General features: G+C 48.6%; 7 protein-coding genes and 1 non-coding gene across 8 annotated transcripts, besides 3 other annotated features; 5 read left to right on the top strand and 3 right to left on the bottom strand.

Moving 5' to 3' along the window:
• Positions 1 to 952: 952 nt before the first annotated feature.
• Positions 953 to 2,617, top strand: NFIA_109210 (FMN-dependent alpha-hydroxy acid dehydrogenase; the record flags this gene model as incomplete). The annotated part of the gene is made up of 4 exons (XM_001267323.1): positions 953 to 1,085; positions 1,143 to 1,648; positions 1,720 to 2,389; positions 2,439 to 2,617. The coding sequence occupies 4 exons, from the start codon at positions 953 to 955 to the stop codon at positions 2,615 to 2,617; spliced, it is 1,488 nt and encodes a 495-aa protein (XP_001267324.1).
• A 491-nt stretch (positions 2,618 to 3,108) lies between these two features.
• On the bottom strand, positions 3,109 to 3,182 carry NFIA_109200. The gene has a single exon. It is a non-coding gene; the product is annotated as a tRNA-Ile (tRNA).
• Positions 3,183 to 5,223: 2,041 nt separating this feature from the next.
• NFIA_109190 (uncharacterized protein) lies at positions 5,224 to 6,120 on the top strand (the record flags this gene model as incomplete). The annotated part of the gene is made up of 2 exons (XM_001267322.1): positions 5,224 to 5,445; positions 5,515 to 6,120. The coding sequence occupies 2 exons, from the start codon at positions 5,224 to 5,226 to the stop codon at positions 6,118 to 6,120; spliced, it is 828 nt and encodes a 275-aa protein (XP_001267323.1).
• A 2,120-nt stretch (positions 6,121 to 8,240) lies between these two features.
• Positions 8,241 to 8,285: a microsatellite.
• Positions 8,286 to 8,621: 336 nt separating this feature from the next.
• Positions 8,622 to 10,046, top strand: NFIA_109180 (pepsin-like aspartic protease; the record flags this gene model as incomplete). Its single annotated transcript, XM_001267321.1, has 1 exon — positions 8,622 to 10,046. The coding sequence occupies one exon, from the start codon at positions 8,622 to 8,624 to the stop codon at positions 10,044 to 10,046; it is 1,425 nt and encodes a 474-aa protein (XP_001267322.1).
• A 362-nt stretch (positions 10,047 to 10,408) lies between these two features.
• Positions 10,409 to 11,834, bottom strand: NFIA_109170 (L-lactate dehydrogenase; the record flags this gene model as incomplete). The annotated part of the gene is made up of 3 exons (XM_001267320.1): positions 10,409 to 11,552; positions 11,609 to 11,660; positions 11,720 to 11,834. The coding sequence occupies 3 exons, from the start codon at positions 11,832 to 11,834 to the stop codon at positions 10,409 to 10,411; spliced, it is 1,311 nt and encodes a 436-aa protein (XP_001267321.1).
• A 921-nt stretch (positions 11,835 to 12,755) lies between these two features.
• On the top strand, positions 12,756 to 14,215 carry NFIA_109160 (putative acyl-CoA thioester hydrolase; the record flags this gene model as incomplete). Its single annotated transcript, XM_001267319.1, has 5 exons — positions 12,756 to 12,893; positions 12,963 to 13,027; positions 13,083 to 13,379; positions 13,431 to 13,612; positions 13,668 to 14,215. 5 exons carry the CDS (start codon positions 12,756 to 12,758, stop codon positions 14,213 to 14,215), a joined length of 1,230 nt encoding a protein of 409 aa, XP_001267320.1.
• Positions 14,216 to 14,520: 305 nt separating this feature from the next.
• Positions 14,521 to 15,307, top strand: NFIA_109150 (AAA-ATPase Vps4-associated 1 family protein; the record flags this gene model as incomplete). Its single annotated transcript, XM_001267318.1, has 4 exons — positions 14,521 to 14,631; positions 14,705 to 14,983; positions 15,054 to 15,124; positions 15,193 to 15,307. The coding sequence occupies 4 exons, from the start codon at positions 14,521 to 14,523 to the stop codon at positions 15,305 to 15,307; spliced, it is 576 nt and encodes a 191-aa protein (XP_001267319.1).
• Positions 14,859 to 14,885: a microsatellite.
• A 3,213-nt stretch (positions 15,308 to 18,520) lies between the features above and the next one.
• On the bottom strand, positions 18,521 to 19,840 carry dspC (dual specificity phosphatase YVH1; the record flags this gene model as incomplete). The annotated part of the gene is made up of 4 exons (XM_001267317.1): positions 18,521 to 18,953; positions 19,008 to 19,358; positions 19,424 to 19,645; positions 19,797 to 19,840. 4 exons carry the CDS (start codon positions 19,838 to 19,840, stop codon positions 18,521 to 18,523), a joined length of 1,050 nt encoding a protein of 349 aa, XP_001267318.1.
• Positions 19,841 to 20,270: 430 nt separating this feature from the next.
• Positions 20,271 to 20,299: a microsatellite.
• Between the last annotated feature and the right edge of the window lie 1,334 nt (positions 20,300 to 21,633).

Genomic DNA, 21,633 nt, shown 5'->3' with positions numbered 1-21,633 from the left:
CCGAGGAAAGAGGTACAATTACTATTCCCGACAGCCTTCAGAATATTGCCTACGCTGTGATTCACACGCATCAGACAATGAGTCACTTCGTTGAAGATGTACGAAGTTACTCCGAGCACTGTCCGTGGGCAATATTAGATTCCTGTCAAGTAGATATCATGTGCCGGAATACTTTGATTAGATTTCTCCCAAATTGTGTCCCAGTACTCCGTAGTTCTTAGCCACAGATCTCCTGTGCCCCTGTGTGGCTGGAGAAAAAGCACGTGGTAAATTACATAAGCCCTTCCCGGAGCGAAACCCGATGTCGACTGGTTTTGTCGGCGATGCCCCCGATGCTTTCGACCGAGAAACTGGCAGTTCGGTGCACGAGAGAAGCGCAAGAATCGGTGTCTGCAACAATTGAAGCGCAGCTATGCTCTGCTTCATGAAGAAAAGCAACTGGGAGTAGAGACAGGTAAAGTGGGTTGCCTCTTTTGTATCCATCTCTGCTGAGTTACCGGAATACATTGGGACGCAAAGGTTCCCCCATGGTTCCCCCTTTTGTTGTGATTACTTGAGGCATCAAGAATCATTGTGAGAACGAACAGATAGCACTCTCGGTAGCTCTGATCCCGAATTTCCCAAGGCAACTTTGATAATTTGATTCGTGGATCCGTCAGCCCTTCCTTAATTGTTCATGCTTTACAAGCACTTCGGGCTAGTTGTGAACCCCCAAACGCGGCACTAAGGCCCCTGTGGAGCAAAATTCACTTCTCCGCACTCTGCTTAGGCCCTTGTGGAGAGCTCTCCGAAGTGCAATGCAGCTACAGTCTATATATAACCAACAGCGCCTCTCAATATTCGTTTCAGGCTCATCTCCTGCAGTTGCTCGAGTATAATCACTCTGACTTGGAGTCTTCGAAAGGATTTGTCCTGCAAACCACTAATCTGCGCGAATTTCAGGAAAGTAAAGATGGCGGGCGAGAAGCTTCTATCCACTAAAGAGGTGTCGAAACACAAATCGCCTGATGATTGTTGGATCGTTGTTGATAATAAAGTATGGGACATGACTGATTTTTTGGAGGAACATCCTGGAGGGTCAACAAGTAAGATTTGCCGGTTATTATGCTGGGCACTGAACTCAGAAAGCTTACGTTGTTCAGTCATTCTGAAATACGCGGGCCGTGATGCCACCAAGGCCTACTCAGAGGTTCACTCTCCTGGTGTCATCAAATCAAATCTACCGCCAGAGAAGTACAAGGGAATCCTCGACACGTCCGCAATCGATGAAGAATGGCTCAAACAGCCTCCCAGCGAGAATCCACAGGTCGTCCTGGACAACGAGAAGCCGCCCTTGCACACTCTGATCAACTCACACGATTTCGAACTGGTGGCGTCCAAGACGGCAAGCAAAAAGACGTGGGCGTTTTATTCCAGCGCCTCGACCGATCTCATCACTCGCGATGCGAATAAATCTTGCTTCGACAGGATCTGGTTTCGACCTCGCGTCCTCAGAAACGTTCGATCCGTGGATTCAAGAACAAGGATTCTCGGCGTCGATTGTAGCATGCCGTTGTTCGTAAGCCCGGCTGCTATGGCTAAGCTTATTCATCCGGATGGAGAGTGCGCGATTGCCAGGGCATGTGAGCGCAAAGGTATCATGCAAGGAGTACGTCATGATCTTATATTCCATTCCGTCCCATTGCACAATGTCAAGCTCTAGTGCTCATTATTGGGCAGGTTTCCAACAATTCTTCGTACACTCTGGATCAACTGAAAGAAGCGGCTCCTTCGGCAAATTTCTTCTTCCAACTGTACGTCAATCGAGACAGATCAAAGTCTGCAGCGCTTCTTCATCAATGCTCGGCAAATCCGAACGTCAAGGCAATCTTTGTGACAGTCGATGCTGCATGGCCAGGCAAACGGGAAGCGGATGAGCGAGTAAAAGCCGATGAGAACTTGTCTGTGCCAATGGCACCGGCGCAAGCGAAGAACGACAAGAAGGGCGGCGGTCTTGGACGTGTTATGGCCGGCTTCATTGACCCTGGACTGACTTGGGATGACTTGGTGTGGGTTCGAAAGCACACGCATTTACCCGTGTGTCTGAAGGGAGTGATGTCTGCGGATGACGCGATCTTGGCGATGCAGGCTGGATTGGATGGCATTCTTCTCAGCAATCACGGAGGTCGCAATCTTGACACGAGCCCTCCCTCGATAGTCACTCTACTTGAACTTCACAAGCGCTGTCCAGAGATCTTCGACAAGATGGAGATATATGTGGACAGCGGAATCCGTCGCGGAACGGACATACTCAAGGCCATCTGCCTGGGTGCCACCGCTGTTGGCATGGGGCGCAGCATGCTCTTTGCCACGAATTACGGGCAGGAAGGAGTCGAACATCTGATAGACAGTACGTGATGTCCCACGTCGAAACCTATGGAGCTAACCAGCCATTGCAGTTATGAAAGATGAGCTAGAGACAGCGATGCGGAACAATGGGATTACGTCACTTGATGAGGCTGGCCCTCATATGGTCCACACGGGCGATATTGATCATCTAGTTCCTGACTCTCGGTCACATCCGTATGCCCGAGCGGTTGCAAAGGGTCGGCGTTCAAGGGAAGTCGCCAAGCTTTAGACCTGACGAGATGGGGATCCAGGAGGGTATTTCTCTCACAGCCATGCATTCGGATTTTATGATACAGTAATACATACACTGGCGCAGTGAACCATTATGATAGATACTACAAGTTTGTCATTAGGCATCACTCGAGTATCATGTTCAGATTGCTGACTTGGCCCTTGCTTGGTATCTTGTACAGCCACCTCATCAAGCGGATGACTCAGGAAGAAACGTTGGACTTTGGACATGGTTGTTCTTCTGCTGTAGTTGTAGCCAGTGGTCTAGCTTCTGATTCGTATTTATTATATGTAGGTAGGTCTGCATCAGGGATATGCCGCAATATATATCTATGTCGGTCGTCACCACCATGTTACGGAAATCCAGTAAATATTCATACGACACCTACGATAACAATATTGTGATCTCATCAAGATGTTGAAATCACATATTGCTTCCAGAGGAGACAGGCAGAGCATAAAAGAAAAGACGGAGGAAATAACAAAAAATGGTCACTACGAGGGTCGAACTCGCGACCTTGGCGTTATTAGCACCACGCTCTAACCGACTGAGCTAAGCGACCAGTTCTTGAACACCTTCAGATTTTGATGATATATCAGTGGAAGAGGAAGCTTTGTCCTACCATCGTCCCCTATGTCCGCATCTATCAAAGAATGCGTCGTGAACATCCACAGTACTCGTTCCAACCAAGGAACGTGAGGTATTCGACTAGTAGACTTGTAAAAGGAGTTGATTAAGAATAGAGAGAAGTAAAGCACGTGAAGTCTCTGAGGACAAGAGCCAGTATATTTCGATAAGATTAGACTACCAGTAGGTGATGTGGTCAATGTTTTTATATCATCCGCCTTCTTCACCTTCCTTGCTTCACGCCACATCCAGCAGCGAAGCTTGACAGAGTACTATTACGCCAAGCCTCATCAGGGTGCCTTTCCAGAATAGGAGCGCAGCGAGCGCTAGACCAGTTCAAGGAGTTCACGGGGACCCGTCTTCACAGGTGTCAAGTCCCGAATAAATGACCACATGACCATTCGACATTCTCTGTTAATTTTACCGAAGTTCCTTCTACCCAGCATGGAAATATGCGAATGTGATCCGTTTCCAGACAACACTGAGTTATTACATTGTAGAAGTCCTAAAGGTGAACCCCTCCCAGGTGCGAAAGTACTACCTGTCATCTTTATTTTTTCTGTAGTCTAGTGGCATACATTTGCTGGCGACGCAAACGACCGACTATCAAGGCAAGCTGGCGCGTCCCCAGGAGGGTTCCGCATTCGATCAACTCGGGGTGGGGTTATGTTTAGCAGGATCTTACGAGCGTCATTGACATGGGCAAACATACAATTAATGATGGATATGCGAGTCGGATCGAAGGAAGAAAGGACCAACTGTATTGCCCTCTATCATATGCGTTCCGGAAAACCAGGACCCCGGAACTTTACCATGCATTACAACTGTTTATCTGTACAATTTATTTCACGTCACCAGTGTCTGACGGGAGAATGAGGGGAAGATCAACAAGACAAGGTCAATCTAAAACGTGCCAGTCGGAGAAGATGCTCGCAAAGTCCGAATGTGGATGGTGGAAGGTCGATTTCTAGGTTGCTCAGATGATCATCAAGTGACCAACTCTCCGTCTCAATGGTGTTCCGCAGTCATAGCCTCATAGAAATGGGACCGCAGGCTGATTCATTGGCTGCTTCACCAACCGGGGCACCGGGGAAGATGGCATAATTCTCGTCTCATCCTTCAACGCTTCAACAGAGTAGAAATAGTACGATGCTAGTCTGGCAGAATCCAAAGTATTTGGGATACCTCCATCTCCGGAGTACGGTGTAGTTTTACGGTGACTCCAAAGGTACAAGTAGTACAAAATGTACGACGCAGATTTCATCCTTCTTCCCCTTCCCCCTACCTCACCATTATTTCACATTTCTACCCCTCATCGCCCATCCATCTCGGTCTGTTGAAGGAGACTCATCACTTCCCCTGTGTTTGCTTTTTTGTCACTTTTGCTTTTCAGACAAACAAATCCCTTACTGCCTACTTTAAATTTGCCTGCCCAGAACACTACTCACTCTGTTTCGCTGTCGATCCCTTTAACCGCACTTTTTAGTTGCTAGTCGTTGCTACTATTACAATCCGCTGGGTCACTAGGTTAGCATAGCCAGACTTGGCCAGACCGCCCCGTTCCCCAGTGTTCCAGGTATCCACTCGAAAGCTACCTAAAAAAGGACGATCTAAGGTAGGAGCTCATCCTATGCCGTTCCCCCCCAACGGTTCGGATCCCTTGAGATATTCAAGTATATCAGCTTTCCCCGGGCCACCCGTTGCCTTTTTCCTTTCTCTCCTCTCTGCTCCTACTCTTAATATATCTACTCAGTCTCTGAAAATACTTTCCTGTAACATCGACACTTTATCACACCTCGTTCTACTCCTTATCTCATCCTGATCGCTTAGCATAACCTCATTCAGTCCTATTTTCATAGTTCATTCCAGAGCTCAACAAATATCCACCGAGCAACCTCACTGATTCAATTACACAAATACATATTTAAAGCGACATTTTACTTTCAAACTCTCGAATCCATACTCTTTCATTGATCATGGCTGCTCCCCGTTCAACTTCATTACGCGCTCTCCGCGTGCTTTCCCAGCAGCATACCACCACACCTTGCGTTCGCCGTAGCTTGCACATCACAGGCGCAAACTCCGCTCAACCGGTTAATGTGACCGACAAGGCTTCGTTTTATGCCACTCGTACTTTGGCTGATCTCAAGCTCGAATGCAAAAAGAGATCGATAGCAAGCAATGGTACTCAGGCCGAGGTTTGTATACCAGATAGCCCTGTCACTCATGCATGAGCTGCAACTGATCCTCCTATCTTCAACTTAAAGCTTGTGGAACGGCTTTCCAACCATGATTTCCTACAGTCCCGTGCTTTTAGCATTGCCATGAAAAGGATCAATGGCAACGCTTCTACAGAGTATGCTCGCCCGCACGCACTTTACTCATCGAAACCCTCAGCACTGACGTCATTTGTTACCATATCCAGTCCCTCTGTTCGTCATTTCAACACTTCTCGTGCCGCAAAGGCCGTCGGAGATTCATCCACCGTCGACTTTGCATACTTCCCTTCTGTGGAGGAGATTGATGCTCCCCCCTCCCGTCCGGACCCGCGCTTTCCGATCCTCTCCGATATCTACAAGTACTATGATCCCTCAATGCAGTCGATAACGTCCGACCCACCCATGAAGCCGCAGGTCTATACTGTATCCGGAGAAGATGTGGCTGCGAGCCCCATGAGTGAGGTTGTTGACAATCACTCAATGGACATTGATCCCTTCTCCTTGACGGAGACCGTTGGCAGATCCCGTTTGGGGGCAGAGCTGCAAAGACAGCAGAACGGATCACAAGCCAAAGAGCCCGGTATTGTCAGGGAGCTTTGGTCCGGATTTTTGGAAGACCTCTTAGGTCCTAAACAGCAGACCCAGAGAAAATGACTTTGATGTATGATTTTGTTGTATGGAATATTAGCGCCGTGATTTAATGACGAAGCGCTCCTGTTCTTAATTCTTCTATCTTCTTTCTGTCATTTCCGGTCTAGTGACATGTTTTTTGATCGCCTGCTTTTCAGGTACACGGTACAACCCATGCCAGTCCTCTAGGAATCCATGGCTGAGGAAATAATTCTACCACTACCGTTGCAACTCCTATCGGACCTAGTAAGTGGACATGACGTACAATTTCCATTATTATTTACCTAGGCTGAACTATGATGTCCAAGGGATCAGTCACCAAGGTCAAAAAAACCATCCACTTCGGCCCTCGGTAGCATTGAACGAAGTAACCGATAGTCTTCCAGAAAATGCTAAGGTATTGTTACGGGATACATACTCTTTCTGCCTTCGGAAAGATATCTAAGTGGTGATGTGATGGACTGACGAGGGAGGTTTCCCGGCCCCTTCCGAGGCGGATTATGTTCTATTCCATCCATGAATCATCATCCACGATCGTGGTCTTGGTGGTTCCTGGCCGAGTTTTTCGTGAAGGATTGCATTCCTGCAGGAACAAAATTTGTGACTACTGCTTAGAGTGGCAGGATTACTATCAATGGTATCTGTCTTAATTGAAGCACCAACGCACAATACACTGCAGTGCACACAACGGGAGCTACCCCAGGTTCCAGTTGCGGAAGAACATTCAACTTTCTTCAAGGAGTACAAGGCACTATTTTCTCTTAGCTGTGGAATCAATCGAGACATGACGAATCATTTAGCACTGCCCATGTGAGCATATACCCCACCTCTACCTACTCCGAGGATGATGCAAGGGAACTACACGATAAATCCAGGGGCAGAATGTCATTCAAGGTCACATGAGTCAGTCACTCCCATTACCTCTTCGCCAAGAAATATCTGGATTTTGGGAAGGAGGGGGAATATCACGTGATTAAGATGCAGCGAAAAAGGCAATGCTAGCTACTATTCTGCCGCCTTGGATAATTATGATATTGTGAGATGGACCATTATGTCCTCCGCGTCGACTGTCCAGGCGGTCTGGATTGACCACTATCTACTCCATATCAAGTGGACTTCCTCGATCGGTCGAATTTCGAGCACTTCCCACAGCGCTGATAATTTAGATGATTGAAGGCCATGGTAAAAATAGCACATGATCATCTCCAAAAGTGACAGATATCAGAGCATAGCAACATATATGATAAAACGTCAGTAGCGGCGAATCAGTGGGGTTATCGAAACAGCCGAAACAGCTCTTGCGTCCAAAGACGACAACAGCTCCTTGTGGTGGCAATGTATGGGACAGAGACGAGGGCGTCTTTGTCGTCTTTCTTGCGTGAGACTCGTCCATTTGTATAAAGAAAGGCACTCCTTGTTCAGCTCGATTCCAAGGATGACGCCAAGCTAGTTGCAACCAAAGCAGATTTCACAGCTCATAGGTTCTGTGGCTGACTCGATATCCAATGTCTCTATTCAGGCCTGGTCTAGATTTTGACTGGGCAGGGCAAGCCTGAAAGGCGCACAACATGCATACAGTGGATCAGCTTGACTTGGCGTTCCTGCTGCTCGCCTGTTCAAGACATCCTCAGTTGAGAAAGATTTTGACTTGTGGTTTGAGGGATGTATCTCAACTTTGAAATCTGAACCACGGCTGCTATTGAATAGTGGCCAGCAATACCTTCTCTCAGGGGTGATGCAACCTTTAGATATCCCACCGCCCCATAAATCCCGAGGGAAGCATCAATGTGCAGATCGGAGGCGGCCAGCAGGGCTATGACCCATAAAGTGGCTATTAAAGAACGTAACTAAACGGACTTATGACCACTTGTCAGTCAGATTCCTGCCTCATCCAAAGCATTAAAACTAGTAAGTGTTACTATGATGGAGAATTGTCCTCTGTGCCTGCACTGTGCCCAAGCTAGACAATGAGAGTAACTGTTTTAGGTGTGGAGCTACCTGGAGATAGTTAGTGTGTCTAGCACTAAAGAGTTAGTGACTTGCCGAAGGTTTGTTCTAGTCCTTTGGGGTCTTAATACTTGATCTGCTAGTGGAGAACATCCCCTATCCATCAAGCACCTGCCCACCTGCTGCACACCATGCGCTTCATCTCTCATCTTCATATTCATCTTCATCTGCATCTCTCATCTCTCACCTTTGCGATGAGCTCTTATTATATTGCTCAGCAGGGTGCAGGTCTTTTGATCTGTTAAGAATCCTTTCATTTGCTTGTTCTTTATACCCTTTCTATTATAGACTGCACCCTCAGCGTCTGTTCTTTCATCACGCTTTGTCTGGATTTCACTCTTTAATTACAGTAATACCCCATAGACAAGCATTGCAGATTCCTTTCTACTCGACTCACTCTCACTACCGTCATTTAATCCTAATATACCGAGGTTTTGGTACTCCAGTCTCCGTCATAAAAATTGACCCCTCTCATGATTTGGTCATTATTGAGGCGAACATAGATTCCCTCTAGGATCATGCATCTCTTACAATGTCTTCTTTCGACCATTTCTCTCGCCTCCACAGTTACAGCTTTTGTTCCTTATTCATTTAACCTCGAGATCTCGACCGACGGGTCTGCCAGCAATGATGTCGCCCGCCGTTTCGTGCCATGGAAATTACTGCCGGACGACTCAGACAACAATCACGGGTCCTCTTCAAATGGTGTCTCTTTAACGCTTGACCTCAAAAAGTTTCCTGTCCGCCGTGATAACAATTACAATGTTGTCTTGGCAGAAGAACCTACAACACCCAACACTGCCGCTCTTAACCAGGAGGGCCTCGATTACTCTTACTTTGCTACGGTCAGGGTCGGCTCTCAGGACCAGCAGATGTGGTTGGTTCTGGATACGGGGGGACCGAATACTTGGGTCTTTGGCTCAGACTGCACGACTGAGGCCTGTCAGCGACACGAAACATTCGGTGAAGCCGCTTCAAAGTCTCTCAAGTTATTACCGCTGAACTGGGCTGTCGGGTATGGGACAGGATCGGTCAGCGGCGTCCTTGGGACAGACAGTCTCTCACTTGCTGGTTTGGATGTAAATATGACGTTTGGCTTGGCCAAAAATGCTTCCACCGATTTCGAATCGTATCCCGTTGATGGTATTCTGGGCTTGGGACGATCGGCTAATAGCAATTTCAACACTCCATCGTTCATGGAAACCGTCGCGGCGCAGCGCCTTCTCAAATCAAATATTATCGGATTCAGCTTCTCTCGCAACTCGGATGGTGCCAGAGATGGAGCGGCGAATTTTGGCGATGTGGATACCACCAGGTTCACGGGTGATATCGTCTACACGAACACAACTGGAGACAGCAATAACTGGAGGATACCCTTGGACGATGCCAGTGTGAATGGTACACCTTGTCGTTTCGCCAATAAGACCGCCGTCATCGATACTGGCACATCGTACGCCATGCTTCCCCCGAAAGACGCCACAGTGTTGCACAACCTCATTCCGGGTGCTGTCACGACCTCACAGGGGCAGAATTTCACCCTGCCGTGCAACTCGACGGCAGTGGTGCAAGTGAGCTTCTCGGGCCTTAGCTACAACATCTCCCCCAAGGATTACGTCGGACCAGCATACGGTTCAGCTTGCTTGTCCACTATTGTGGGACAAGCCTTGTACGGGGACGACGTGTGGCTCTTGGGCGATGTGTTCTTGAAGAACGTCTATTCTGTGTTCGACTATGACAATCATCGGATTGGCTTCGCAAATCGTTCTGTTCCTATTGCCTCACCGACCACTACGGTCGCTGCAGCCGCAAACCCTTCTGCGACAGACGGAGCTGCGTCGACTTTGACTGGCTCCATAGCAGTCCATACTGGGAGTGCGTCTATTGTATCCCGATTTGTCCACTGGCCCTTTGTTTCCGCACTTCTTTGCATGGTGTTGGTGTAGCCAAGCTCCACCACACCAAATCTGCTTCTTTCGATACCAGCTTATATACCTTTCATCATTCTATACATTGCCATATTACCGGCTACGCCTTGACGGGTCTTTTATTACTTACCCAGCGTAAGCATGACTGCACATTCTCTTGAACGCTTTTTCGAAGGGGTACTTCGACAAAGCTGTAACACATACTGTCTTTTTAATCCAGACGTTTTACTGATGGCATGAGTGGTTCCTAGAGTACGATCTGTAATATAACAGATGACATTACCAGAGTCTCCCACAGTCTGAACTGCGAATGAGCTCTATGTACATGCATTTTCCAATAATTGTCTCCAAATTTTGAACGCACGTATAGACAAAACATATCAGAGAACCTTGTCCGGTATGTAGGTATACGACCTGGGATAAGACTCTAATAAATGATCAGCGGCCGTGCCTTTCTTCACTGAGCTCGACATACCTAGTATAGACCTATCAAAGTCTTTGATACTATTAAATCCCCCAACTCCCATCAAGATATCAAAATCCGCCAGGAGTGACTTCATGACATGGCGCACGCCTTCCTCGCCCATGATACTGAGCCCCCAGATCCAAAGACGACCGACAAAGACGAACTTCGCGCCCAACGCCAGCGCTTTGACGACGTCGCTTGCACCCCGGACTCCAGAGTCATACATGATGTAGATCTGGTCACCCACAGCGTCGACAATATTCTCCAGCGCATCAAGACTGGCGATCGCACCGTCAACCTGGCGGCCTGCATGGTTGCTCACCACGATCCCGTCAACACCGTACTCGACGCACTTTCTCGCGTCCGCGACGGACTGGATCCCCTTGATGACGAACGGCCGACCACCGGAGATGGACTTCCACTTCTCTATCAGCCAGGGGATTGTCTCCCAGGACCAGGCGCGGCCATGCCAGACGGAGTCGATCCACTTGGTCGAAGCGGCCAGGACATCTTTTTCAATGTCGATGCCGGCCTCTTGACAGCGCTTCTGGAACACTGGGTCCGTTAGCCCCAGATCGGCGCCAATGCCGCGATAAAACGCATAATTCGAGTTGGCGACATCGTCGTGCCGCCAGCCGAGCTGCCATGTATCCGTCGTGAGCATCAGTACGTCGAATCCGGACTTCCAGGCCCGGTTGAGCAGTGAAAGCGTCAGCTCGTCATCGTGGGGCATGTACAACTGGTAAAAACGCGGGCCTGATCCGTTCGCCTCGCCGACCTTCTCAATTGGCGTACTGCCGGCTGTGGAGAGGCAGTACAGGAGATTGAGCTCGTGTGCGACCTTGGCGACGGCGACTTCAGCGGCAGGATGGTAGATCTTGTTGATGCCAATTGGGGCGAACCCTATGGGTGCCGAGACCTTGTGGCCGAAGATCTCCGTTGTTGTGTCGCGGAGGTTGGTGTCGACTAGCTGCCGGGGGACAATGCGGTGGCGGTAGAAGGCTTGTCGGTTGGCTAGGTGGGTATTGGACATGCCTGCATTCGAGGAAGCATAGTACCTGTGAAGTGCCTTAGTATCTGGCTTATCCATCGAGACCCAGCGTTGCGGACATACCAGCCGCCTTGGCTGAGCTTTTCGCGGGCTAGCTCTTCGAGTTTTCTGGGATCTTTACGCTCGAATCTTAGTTCGTGCCTCCGATGCTGTACTTTGTCAGAGTAAACATACCGGTGTTGAAAGGCACAGTCTTGCCCTCTCTTGCTCTCAAGAAGTTTTCCCGTTGATAGAGAGCCCATTGGGGCGTTGATCTCTGCTCAATGTTGGGGTTGTTAGGGTCACTCATCGTGTAGGCTGATCGATCTAGCACATCAATGGCACGGTAATAGAACAGAGAGTGCTCATACAATTATATGAGCCGGTTCGCTGATATATCAACCGTATCAAGCCGTCTGGTTCGACACAAGACTTCCCAAAGACACCTTTATCAATGACTTCATTTTGACGCATTCTCGCACGAGAGAGATGATCGCCTTCATTTGGACTGGGTGGAGTAGTTGGAAGGCAGGTAACAGTGGTAGGAACGCAAGCATGTGGTTTGATAGTACCTCTTTACTACTAGTGACCACTTGCAGCCGCGCATATATTCTTCTGCTTGTAAACAATCGATCGCGGTTGATGCCGAATGCTTCAGGCAAATAGATCACGATGATGTCAACAGATTCGCTTTCAACAATCAACCATCAACAACATTCTCAACAAACTAACATACATCCCGATGAGCACCGAAGTGATTTGGAGTCTATTATGTGAAAGCTTCTTTAGATCTCCACAATCTTGAACCCTATACAGATTCTATAAAGTAATAAATGAGGGATATAGTCATCGTTGGCCCCGACTTCATCCGGGCGGAAACGGCCTCGGGAACCCAACCGATTAATCGAGCCGACCACTGGTCCTTGACCCTATTCCACAAACAAAGGAGTCAAACAGGGGTGTTGGTCTAGATCGGTTCATCAATTCATACATATACAGCTATATTCTACTGATCACCGAGATCGGGTACTTCTGACGACTTCACATTTCCATCATGTTCAGGCTCAGCGCGCGAAGATCCGTTGTTACTCGGGCACAATGTCTATCACCACACACGGCCAGCTCAACCGTTCTTCGCATAAAAGCTGAGCATCCATCAACAAAGTCATTAATCTCGTGGAGGGCTTTTCACCCCAGCGCAGTGACCAATGTTTCTTCCAAGCCGACATGGATGCCCATGCGCGTCAAGACTCCGTGGATCGAGGCGCTGACGAAGAGTCGCGAGGATGCACAGTCGGACCAGACACCTCGTGCGCAGGGAAAGCCAGACTTGACACCAAAGAAAATGTCAGATAGTTATTACAGTGCCGTAAGTTGCACTATGAATGTTGTTTGTTTTGCACGAATGCGAATGGAGTGACCGAGTGCAATCATTTAGATTTTACCCCTGAGCCAAGACAAATGGTTGCTGGATTCTTACCTGAATGCTTCGGGACATATCAGGTACGATTCTGTTTTCTTTCTGTGGGACATAACTCATTAACTGCTCCTCTCATAGACTGGGATCACTGCTGATGGACCTGGATGCCTTGGCGGGCATCATCGCGTACAAACACGCCGGTGAATCAGTAGCTACTGTGACCGCGGCAGTGGATCGAATTACCATCGAGCATCCTCTAATGGAGATTTGTGATCTTGAGCTGAGCGGTCAGGTCACGTATGCCACGGGAAGATCAAGTATGGAGGTGTCCCTTCAAGTGACCAGGGTCCCTGCGGAAGGAGAACCGGTAAAACCGGAGGATGTCCTTATTACCTGCGCCTTTACTATGGTCTCGCTTGACCCCGCCACCAAGAAGTGAGTGCTGAGTATTAAGATGTCGGAGAGCAGCACTGACATCCCCATTAGGCCTGTTCCTATTGCACCTTTGCTTGTGGAAAATGCGGAGGAGCGTCTTCTCTTCCACAAGGGCGAGGAGAATTATCAAGCCAAGAAGGCTCTGAGAACGAGGAGTCTCCTGGAGAAGGCGCCTGACGCCGAAGAAAGTAATTTGATACATAACATGTGGACGAAGGAGATGGCATATTTGAGTGAGTGACAATAATCCCTTCGGCTGTCACAACGCTGATGCTAACGCGGGAACAGATCCCGAATTACCTGCCCAAAGACCTGACAATATGGTCTTCATGAGCGACACAGTACTGAAATCCGCCATGATTATGCAACCACAGGATCGCAACCGACACAACTTTATGATCTTCGGTGGCTTCCTCCTCAAACAGACTTTCGAACTCGCATTCTGCTGCGCCGCCTCATTTTCCCACGCCCGTCCCAACTTCATCTCCCTGGATCCCAGCACCTTCGAGAACCCTGTGCCCGTGGGAAGCGTTCTGTACCTACGGGCTACAGTTGCTCACACAGAACCGCTGGAGAGAGACGGCACCACATACACCAAAGTGCAGGTCCGCGTCGACTCTAAGGTTAGGGACGTGGAGCACGGCAGCAGGAAATCTACGGGCCAATTCAACTATACCTTCTTGGTTGAGAAAGACATTCAAGTCATGCCCCGAACTTATGGTGAATTTATGCTCTGGACCGATGCGCGCAGACGAGCACAGAATGCTGCCGCCATGGTGACTGGTTCTAGGGAGCCCAGCACTCTTCGCAACATCAAGGATAGTGTGACCGAGTAGAGATTTCCATTTGGAGCAGGGCGTTCGTGAATTTACAGTGTTTGTATTTACAGTGATGGAAATATATCGACAGCTAGACACTATTGTCGAGTCATTGGAACTTTGCAACAAGTGAACAACATCGCCAAATGGCCATAGTAGCCAGTCACATGACATCATGTGCTCCGCACCAGCGATCAACAATCGCTCTTAAACTTGTCGCCCTCTACAGAGAATCTCCTTGGTTTCTGTAGTCAAACATTCGGATCCCACACGATATCTAAAACTTATACATCTTATAGACTTAAGCTCTTGCCGAAGACTCAATGTCACTCCCCAATGTATGGCATCTACGTCGGGTGGCCGATACTGCCGCCAAAGCATGCTTCGTTTGCTACAAGCCCTCCACTAGTGTTCTGATTACACCAGACAACAAGGTAGGCTCCGCCTTGCTATTGAGATGCAGTCATCTTGTACAGACTCTTTGTTGGGATCCTGCTGACTACGTAGGACTTTTTCTATGTCTGCCCTGTCCATCTACAAGATAGGCATTTCTGCTCTCCTATCGTGGACTCGGAGCAGGCGGCAGCCAAGGCAAAGCAGGAAGCATTGGCGCGGGAAATTGAGATAGTGAAAAAGGAGTATGAAGAGAAGCAGCGACGGAAGAAGGAAAAAGAGAAGGAGAAGAAGACCGATGACGAGCCGAAGGATTCAGACAAGAAATCCAAGAAATCGGACAAGGAGGGCGACAGCGGCGCCAAGTCACTTGAGAAAGAAAGAGATGAGAAGGTAGAAATGGCCCTCTTTATTACCTCTGCAAATGGAATACCTAACTCAGACGATTCGCTGACGTGGACAGATCGAGTCCCTCACAAAGTCCGCTTCTTCGTCCGCTACGGATGACTCGCCTCGTATTTTCGCTTTACACAAGTATGTCTATTCCCAAACCGGATACGTAGCTAACCACGTCATCCTTGATCTGAACTAACGATGGACAGAAATTTCTACCAGATGCGCGTCGACAGACAGCGTAATATTGAAATGGCCAAGCGGAATCGTCAGCGCTTGCAAGAGCCATCTCTCTTCCCATCTGTCCCGTCTGGCGATCTTTGATGCGTGGCAGTCACATCCATCATTTCTTTTGACGCATAGGGGTATCTATCTATTCGTTGAACGTTGAACCTTTTCGGGAGTCGTGTGCGGAGTACGGACTAGGATGCGGATCCTTCATGCCTGGCAAGGCTGGCACCAAATGAAACCTGATCCGCGGGTAGTCTCAAGGCTGATGCGCTGGCGGATTCTGAGCTCAAGTGACTGATTTTGGAATGGGGGCAGCAACTCGACAAAAGCATCCCACTATCCTGCTGCTGATCCTATCTGCGGTCATATCAGTTCCGCCTTCTCAAATACCGAGAAGACGGATTCATTGGCAATGACCGAGTCACAACATGATCCGGATAGCCCGCCGGCAGCCGGCAGCTAGAACGTCTCACAAAATTTCCAGAAAGAAGGCTGTGCATACTGTGGTAAGCACTAGCCTGGATAAGGAACACGATGTGATCAAGCCGTTGCAGAAAGCGAACGGTGCGGTACGTTCGGATACTACGACAGAGTATCTGCTGATCTTCTCTGGTCACAGCATGCATAAGCCAGGTGTGAATGGCGGATTATACCACATCTCCTGTTTCGCTCAGTTCGGCGGCAGTTCATTGCAGAGATTATCTTGAACCCTACCTTGCAATCAGAAAATTATATGGACGCAACTTTTGATCTGCTGCGCCAATTACTGCCCTATCCTCTCTCAGTGGAATTTATTGTACGCCAGTCACCAGAAGACTAGCTCCTTCACCGAGCAGCAATCTGCCTGTCGCCTGATCAAATACAAGGATGTCAATATCACCGAAGATTACCAGGGCCGGCACCTTGGACGAGGAGGAACAAGGTATGCTGGTTGCCTGAACAGGTTGCAACATTGAAGCCTGCCGTGCCTACAGTTACACTCATGATTCTCTGCCCATCATCAGGAGATCATCAATCCCCTGATGTAACTGCGAGGGTGCTAAGCTGCCAGACCTGCGATTATCGATCTACAATCTCAGAAATCCACCGCGTGACGTCATCCTCAGATAAACCAACTGCCACTTTGCATTAAACAGAGGAGACAGAAGTATGCAGCTCAAACAGTCTCGCCGCTCGATCTGGTTTGAACGCTTGGTTCCTGAAATGAGTGAAGTACATACACCTTGCGCAGTGGACTACTTCCTGGCTCCGTAAGGCAGGTAGGCTGTGCATCTCCTTGGCAGAGATGACTGCTGACAAGCACGGACTTTCTTAATGCTGCCCAGACGGGTGACATATTGCGATGGCCAACCCTACATACTCCTTTTATAGTTGATAACAGGTTGGCTTATGTCTCCGTCATACCTTCCTCCCTAGTGGTCTGAGGTGCAGCAGCTGCGTGTAAATCTCTCTCCCTAGAACCCAGAATAATGATTAATCAAGATGACATTGAAGATCGCTGAGTGCTGCTTATGGCGTGGTCTACCAGGTTGACACCGGCAATATACGAAGGAATTACCCAAGGTAGGAAATGAAAAATACACAGATACGATACACAAAGCCCCACAGCCCCTGACACACGGAACCCGGCGGAAATGGAAAGATGGAAAATTGCAAACAATCAGGTCCATGAGTCCTTAGTGCGTCCAGTTGCGTAAGAGCAGTTTGCACAGCCCCCGTGCCGAAGCTAGTTTTGCAGCCCACATTAGCCCAGGCCCTGCTAGCCTACCACGGCCAGGGGTTGACTTGTGCTTACCAGTAGTCTAACCATTAGAGAACCAGCAACGGAATTACGCTATTTATTACGTCCGTAAAGTAGGTAGTGTATCACTAAGAGCTTGTCGCTGGGTATGCAAGTATCAGTATTCGACAACATACGAGAAGCCTTTAGCTGATAAGGCTGACTATTGGCTTATGGTTGATTATACTCAGTACCCCTCCAGAGAGGTATTTACGGTATCTCCCTGAAGGTAGTAAACTCGAATGTCATTCATTCTTGATCTTCTCTTGCCGCAGATCCCGGACTGGTGCACAACTGCTATTGGTCGCTCTGTCCATTTCAGATGGGGCTGCCTTAGGCCCCAACAACAGCCTCGTGGGGATGTGGGTTTAAGCCCTGAATCCTTGGATGAATGCTGACAGGCGGCACAGGCCACTAGCCGCTGGGTCCTTGGTTCGATGACATAAGGCAAGCTAAGGTAACAACCTTAGGTTCCTGGTCCTAGTAAAGTATACGCTTCGTGGTACGACTGGAAATTGCTCCATCTCACAGAGTTCGCGGAAACAAGCCCAAGACTTGAACTGTGCAACAAATGTAGGGGCCGTTACATCATTGACCGAGATTCTCCCACGCTTATACTAGCTGTCTTCAAGAACGAGGCTGTTATAGCGCTTAGGTCTCCACATCTCAGAAGTGCCAGCTTATATCGAGTAATCCAGACTAATGGACAGGCATTCCGATGAAAGGCGAATCATCAGCCTTGTTAGTTGTTCCAAGGTCAAGGCATCGTAAGGTTCAGCGTACGGTCCAACTTTTAGCACAGGCCGCTTTCATTTTAACAATCCCCACAGAACGATCGGCATAAGGGTCCTCCGAAACACCTTGACGCTAGAGATGTAATTTCGTGGATCCCAACTGAAGATTCTTCTCGCACGATACCTTGCTTGCGAAGCGAGATGAGATTACCATGTGTTCCTTGTCTTGTTTGTTGACCGCTATTCCTAATGCATCGTAATTGCAAGGGGTCTCTGAATGATGAAATCAAGACGTGGATAAGAGCTCGTTGGAGTCACCATTCGATCGATGTTGCATATTTGTCTGTCAACTTCTGCTACCCCACCCTCGTAGGAATGACATCCTGTTCTCGTGGGCCAAATACACCATTGCATACGACCCAATGGACTTCTTGGTCTGGCCGATCGTTCATCCTCTTTAATACAGTCAATCTCGACTGTCTGAAGGATGGTTGCATTTGACGATCGCCTTATCTTCTTGAGGTTCTTCAATGTCTCGCCACTCGAGAACCGGTGGTGTCCATAGTAGGACATTCCTGAATTCCAAGAGTGGCGACCCGGGACTGTTCTTAATGTGAGTATGACTCGGTCTGCTAACGTAAGCTGAACGTAATCCAGACACATAAGGGCGCCGAGACTTGAATTAATGTTGGTGATGGGCACGTGGCGACGCGCCCAAATGTCCTTGGAGTGTTTCATCCCTTGCTAATCATCTGCGTCGAGACGCTGGTGGATTAGATTCTGAGGACCACGTCAAAGATTGCCGCGGCCCGCGCCTGAATCATCTGGAGCCCTCATGCCAGGTGGCATGCGGATCCCGAAAGCAGCTGGCGGCAAACCACCCGGCCCACGGGCCATGTTAAACCGATCAGATATATCGACTCTGGCTTTCGCGAGACCGATGGCTGGGACAACCCATTCACCGCAGTTGCACTGCATACCCTGCCAGGCAAATTTGCCAATATTAGCTCCACAAGCTGTATTCGGACACGTCAAGCGGCCAGATAATGGTGCATCATCAGGACGGGAACCGTATTCTGTCGCTTCGGAGTCTGCAGTGGTATTAGGAAAAAGAGATGGTCGCATCCACGTCAGAGGATGGAGAAAAATGTGAGCACATTCCGTTGCCTTGTTATTCTGCCGTGGACCATGTGGTATGATGAATGGCGTGGTGGCTAGCGTACGCCTGGAGAGCCTATCAGACCGTGGTCTAAAATTGAAGACAAGTAAAAAAACCAACCGGCATTTACGACACTTGATCTCAGTCGTACGGTCACTGGTCTCTTGAGGTCTGTGTGGCTGTTCATCCTCAAATAAGACCGACTGCATCTCAGGTGCTCGTCCACAGGCCACACTGTCTTCGACTTCGCGGCGATACAGCCAACGATTGTAGAGCGGATGGCCAGTGACATCGTCGGGACATCCCATTTCATGGTAGAGAGCTAGCTGTTCCATGAACCCATCGTTTGGCTCGCAGAGTGGTCGGCCCTTCCTCAGTAAAGCAAGCGCAGACTGAGGGGTGAATGCACTGGGCTGCTGATGGAGCAGATAGGCAATACAGATGGTGGCGGAGCGCGATTTCCCCATTGCACTGGTTGGTGTCAGTAAGACTTCAAAGATAAATGGCATAACTCAGTAACCGGAATATTTACTGACCAATGTACGAGTACACTGCCTCCAGCATCCAATCCCGCCTGGATGAACTTGATAGCAGATGGAAAATGTTCCAAGAGATTCTCATCTCCAACATCGTCTGCATGAATGCAATGATGCTGGAAGTTGGCAAAAATCTCATCAGGTTGATTTAATCGTAGCACCGACACTATGTGTGTAATGTTCGCTCTACTCAAAGCCGCCTTGTTCTTGACTGCTAGGATACTGCAAGTTATTCTAGTTGTTAGCAGGTTTTCATTTGATCGATCACTTTGCTTTCCAGTCCCCTGCTTATTTTCGTTCTTGGCCCCGCATCATGGGGAGCTCAGCGGCACGACAAAATTCTATTATGGCGGGAGGGGTAAGCTGGACTGACCCTCCGATGTAGATATCGTGTCCTGGGATTTTGTTCATAGCCATGCTGATACAAGGTTATAGCAGATCAACGAAGGACGGAATCATGAGTATAGTGTAAAGGTCTCCTTTTATGTACGTACAGAGTTAGTGGAGGTGATCACTCTAATGAGCCTCGGAATCGATCTGAATCGAGCCAAGAAGAGCTTGGTGACTTTGATTGGTCTCTCGCTAGGAGCTCCATGTGCCGCAGGTGCCTGAAGATTAAGGTGTAATTAGGGCTAGGGCTGAAATATCCACGTGCCTGCTGGTCTGTATTATTGCGTCGGGTGTCTGTAGTTAAGAAGGCCAAGTCTGAGACTCAAGACCTCTCTCCTCTGGACGCGGGATCACTGGCTAATTCGAGATGCTTAGCTTCAACCGGGTAATCTAGGCGGTAGTGCTTAACCTTTCATCGAACTTTGGAGTAACTCTTATGACAGTTACGAAAGTGACGTTGGCGGGATACAGTTGGCGGGATACAGTACCTACTTTACCCCTCATCCCCTGCAGATGACTGTGCCGCAATTGCGAATGTTTTGGCCTGATAACTTTCATCCGAATGACTCTGGTAGATTCCACCTGCCTACCGCACCACGCTAGCCCAGGCAGGGAAAATCCCGACTTGTACCCTTCACTACCAATCAGTCATCACTGCCTAGTTACTGCCCGGTTGGCAATCGCTCATCTGCCGCTTCTCCAGATAGTCTTTGAGTGGCTTGCTGCTTACCAGCCCCAAACCAGGCCATCAACGAGCTGGCTGGCCCAGGATTCGTCGTTGTAGTTAGATACGCTCAGAAGAGACGCAATTCTGTCTAGCCAGAAGGTAGACATCATTGGTCAGCAGCACATGGACGGCAAGTTAATGGCTAGACTTCACGGAGTAATCCACTTTTATTAAGTCAAGCGCACTGCACAACATCGATTGGTTCCCTATCTGCCAAGCTCTTATAGGCCAGTGGTCTGTGCGACTGAACCAGCCATGGCAATCTTTGTCCAGTGTTATGGTATGACTGAGTATCTTTAAGATAAATGATCAGTTATTTCAAGAATATTTTCTTTTTTCAAGCCTGCTGGACTAATAATAATATGGTGCTTATTAAACTGGTGTTATGTACTGATTTGTTCGTATGAAAGGGTATCAGAGGTTTTGTAGGCATATTGAAAGTATCCCGTCAAGTATTGGTAGCGAGAGAGTATACTCGAGGATCATTGGCTGACGGTCTTTTATCCAAGAGAGTGGAATCAAGCTTGGTCACTGCAAGATGTGTCACAAAGGGTGGGTAGACAGGGCTCGATTTCACCAGTAGGTTGATTGTGAACAATCCATTCTTTACTATATCTTTGAGATTGATGCGCAGGCTGGTAAAAGCCGCAAAACCCATAAGGTCAGGGTCAGAGAATCTGTTGCCTGTGCCTGTGACAAAGAGCCATTCCGTTGTTTAAGGCTGGAGAATATTCTAGAAGCATGGATATACCCAAATGTCAACACCTTAACCCTATTCCTTTCCTGGGGTTGTATTAGTCCTTCCGTACAACGTGCAGTCGGAAAGAGATCACTCATCCGTTTAAGCTTTGACTTGTATTATGGTGTCCATCAGTATCACGTGGGCTAAATTGGCCTAGGGACTGTGCTTCAGCCTTCTAATCCTGCGCATTCTTGTGCGCATCCTTTCAAGGCTGAAGGCTGACAGGATTAGATCTTAGACTTCTATGAGACTCTTGGGCCTACCGAGCTACATAGGTAGTACATTAGTCGTTACGTTGTGGAACTTGTGGTTAGTTCGATTGATCGATAGGCTCTGGATTGCGGGAAGATT

The sequence above is a fragment of the Aspergillus fischeri genome, genomic scaffold (genome assembly GCF_000149645.3).
Source record: "Aspergillus fischeri NRRL 181 1099437636245 genomic scaffold, whole genome shotgun sequence".
NCBI lineage: Eukaryota > Fungi > Ascomycota > Eurotiomycetes > Eurotiales > Aspergillaceae > Aspergillus > Aspergillus fischeri.
This window is presented reverse-complemented; position numbering and strand designations above follow the sequence as displayed.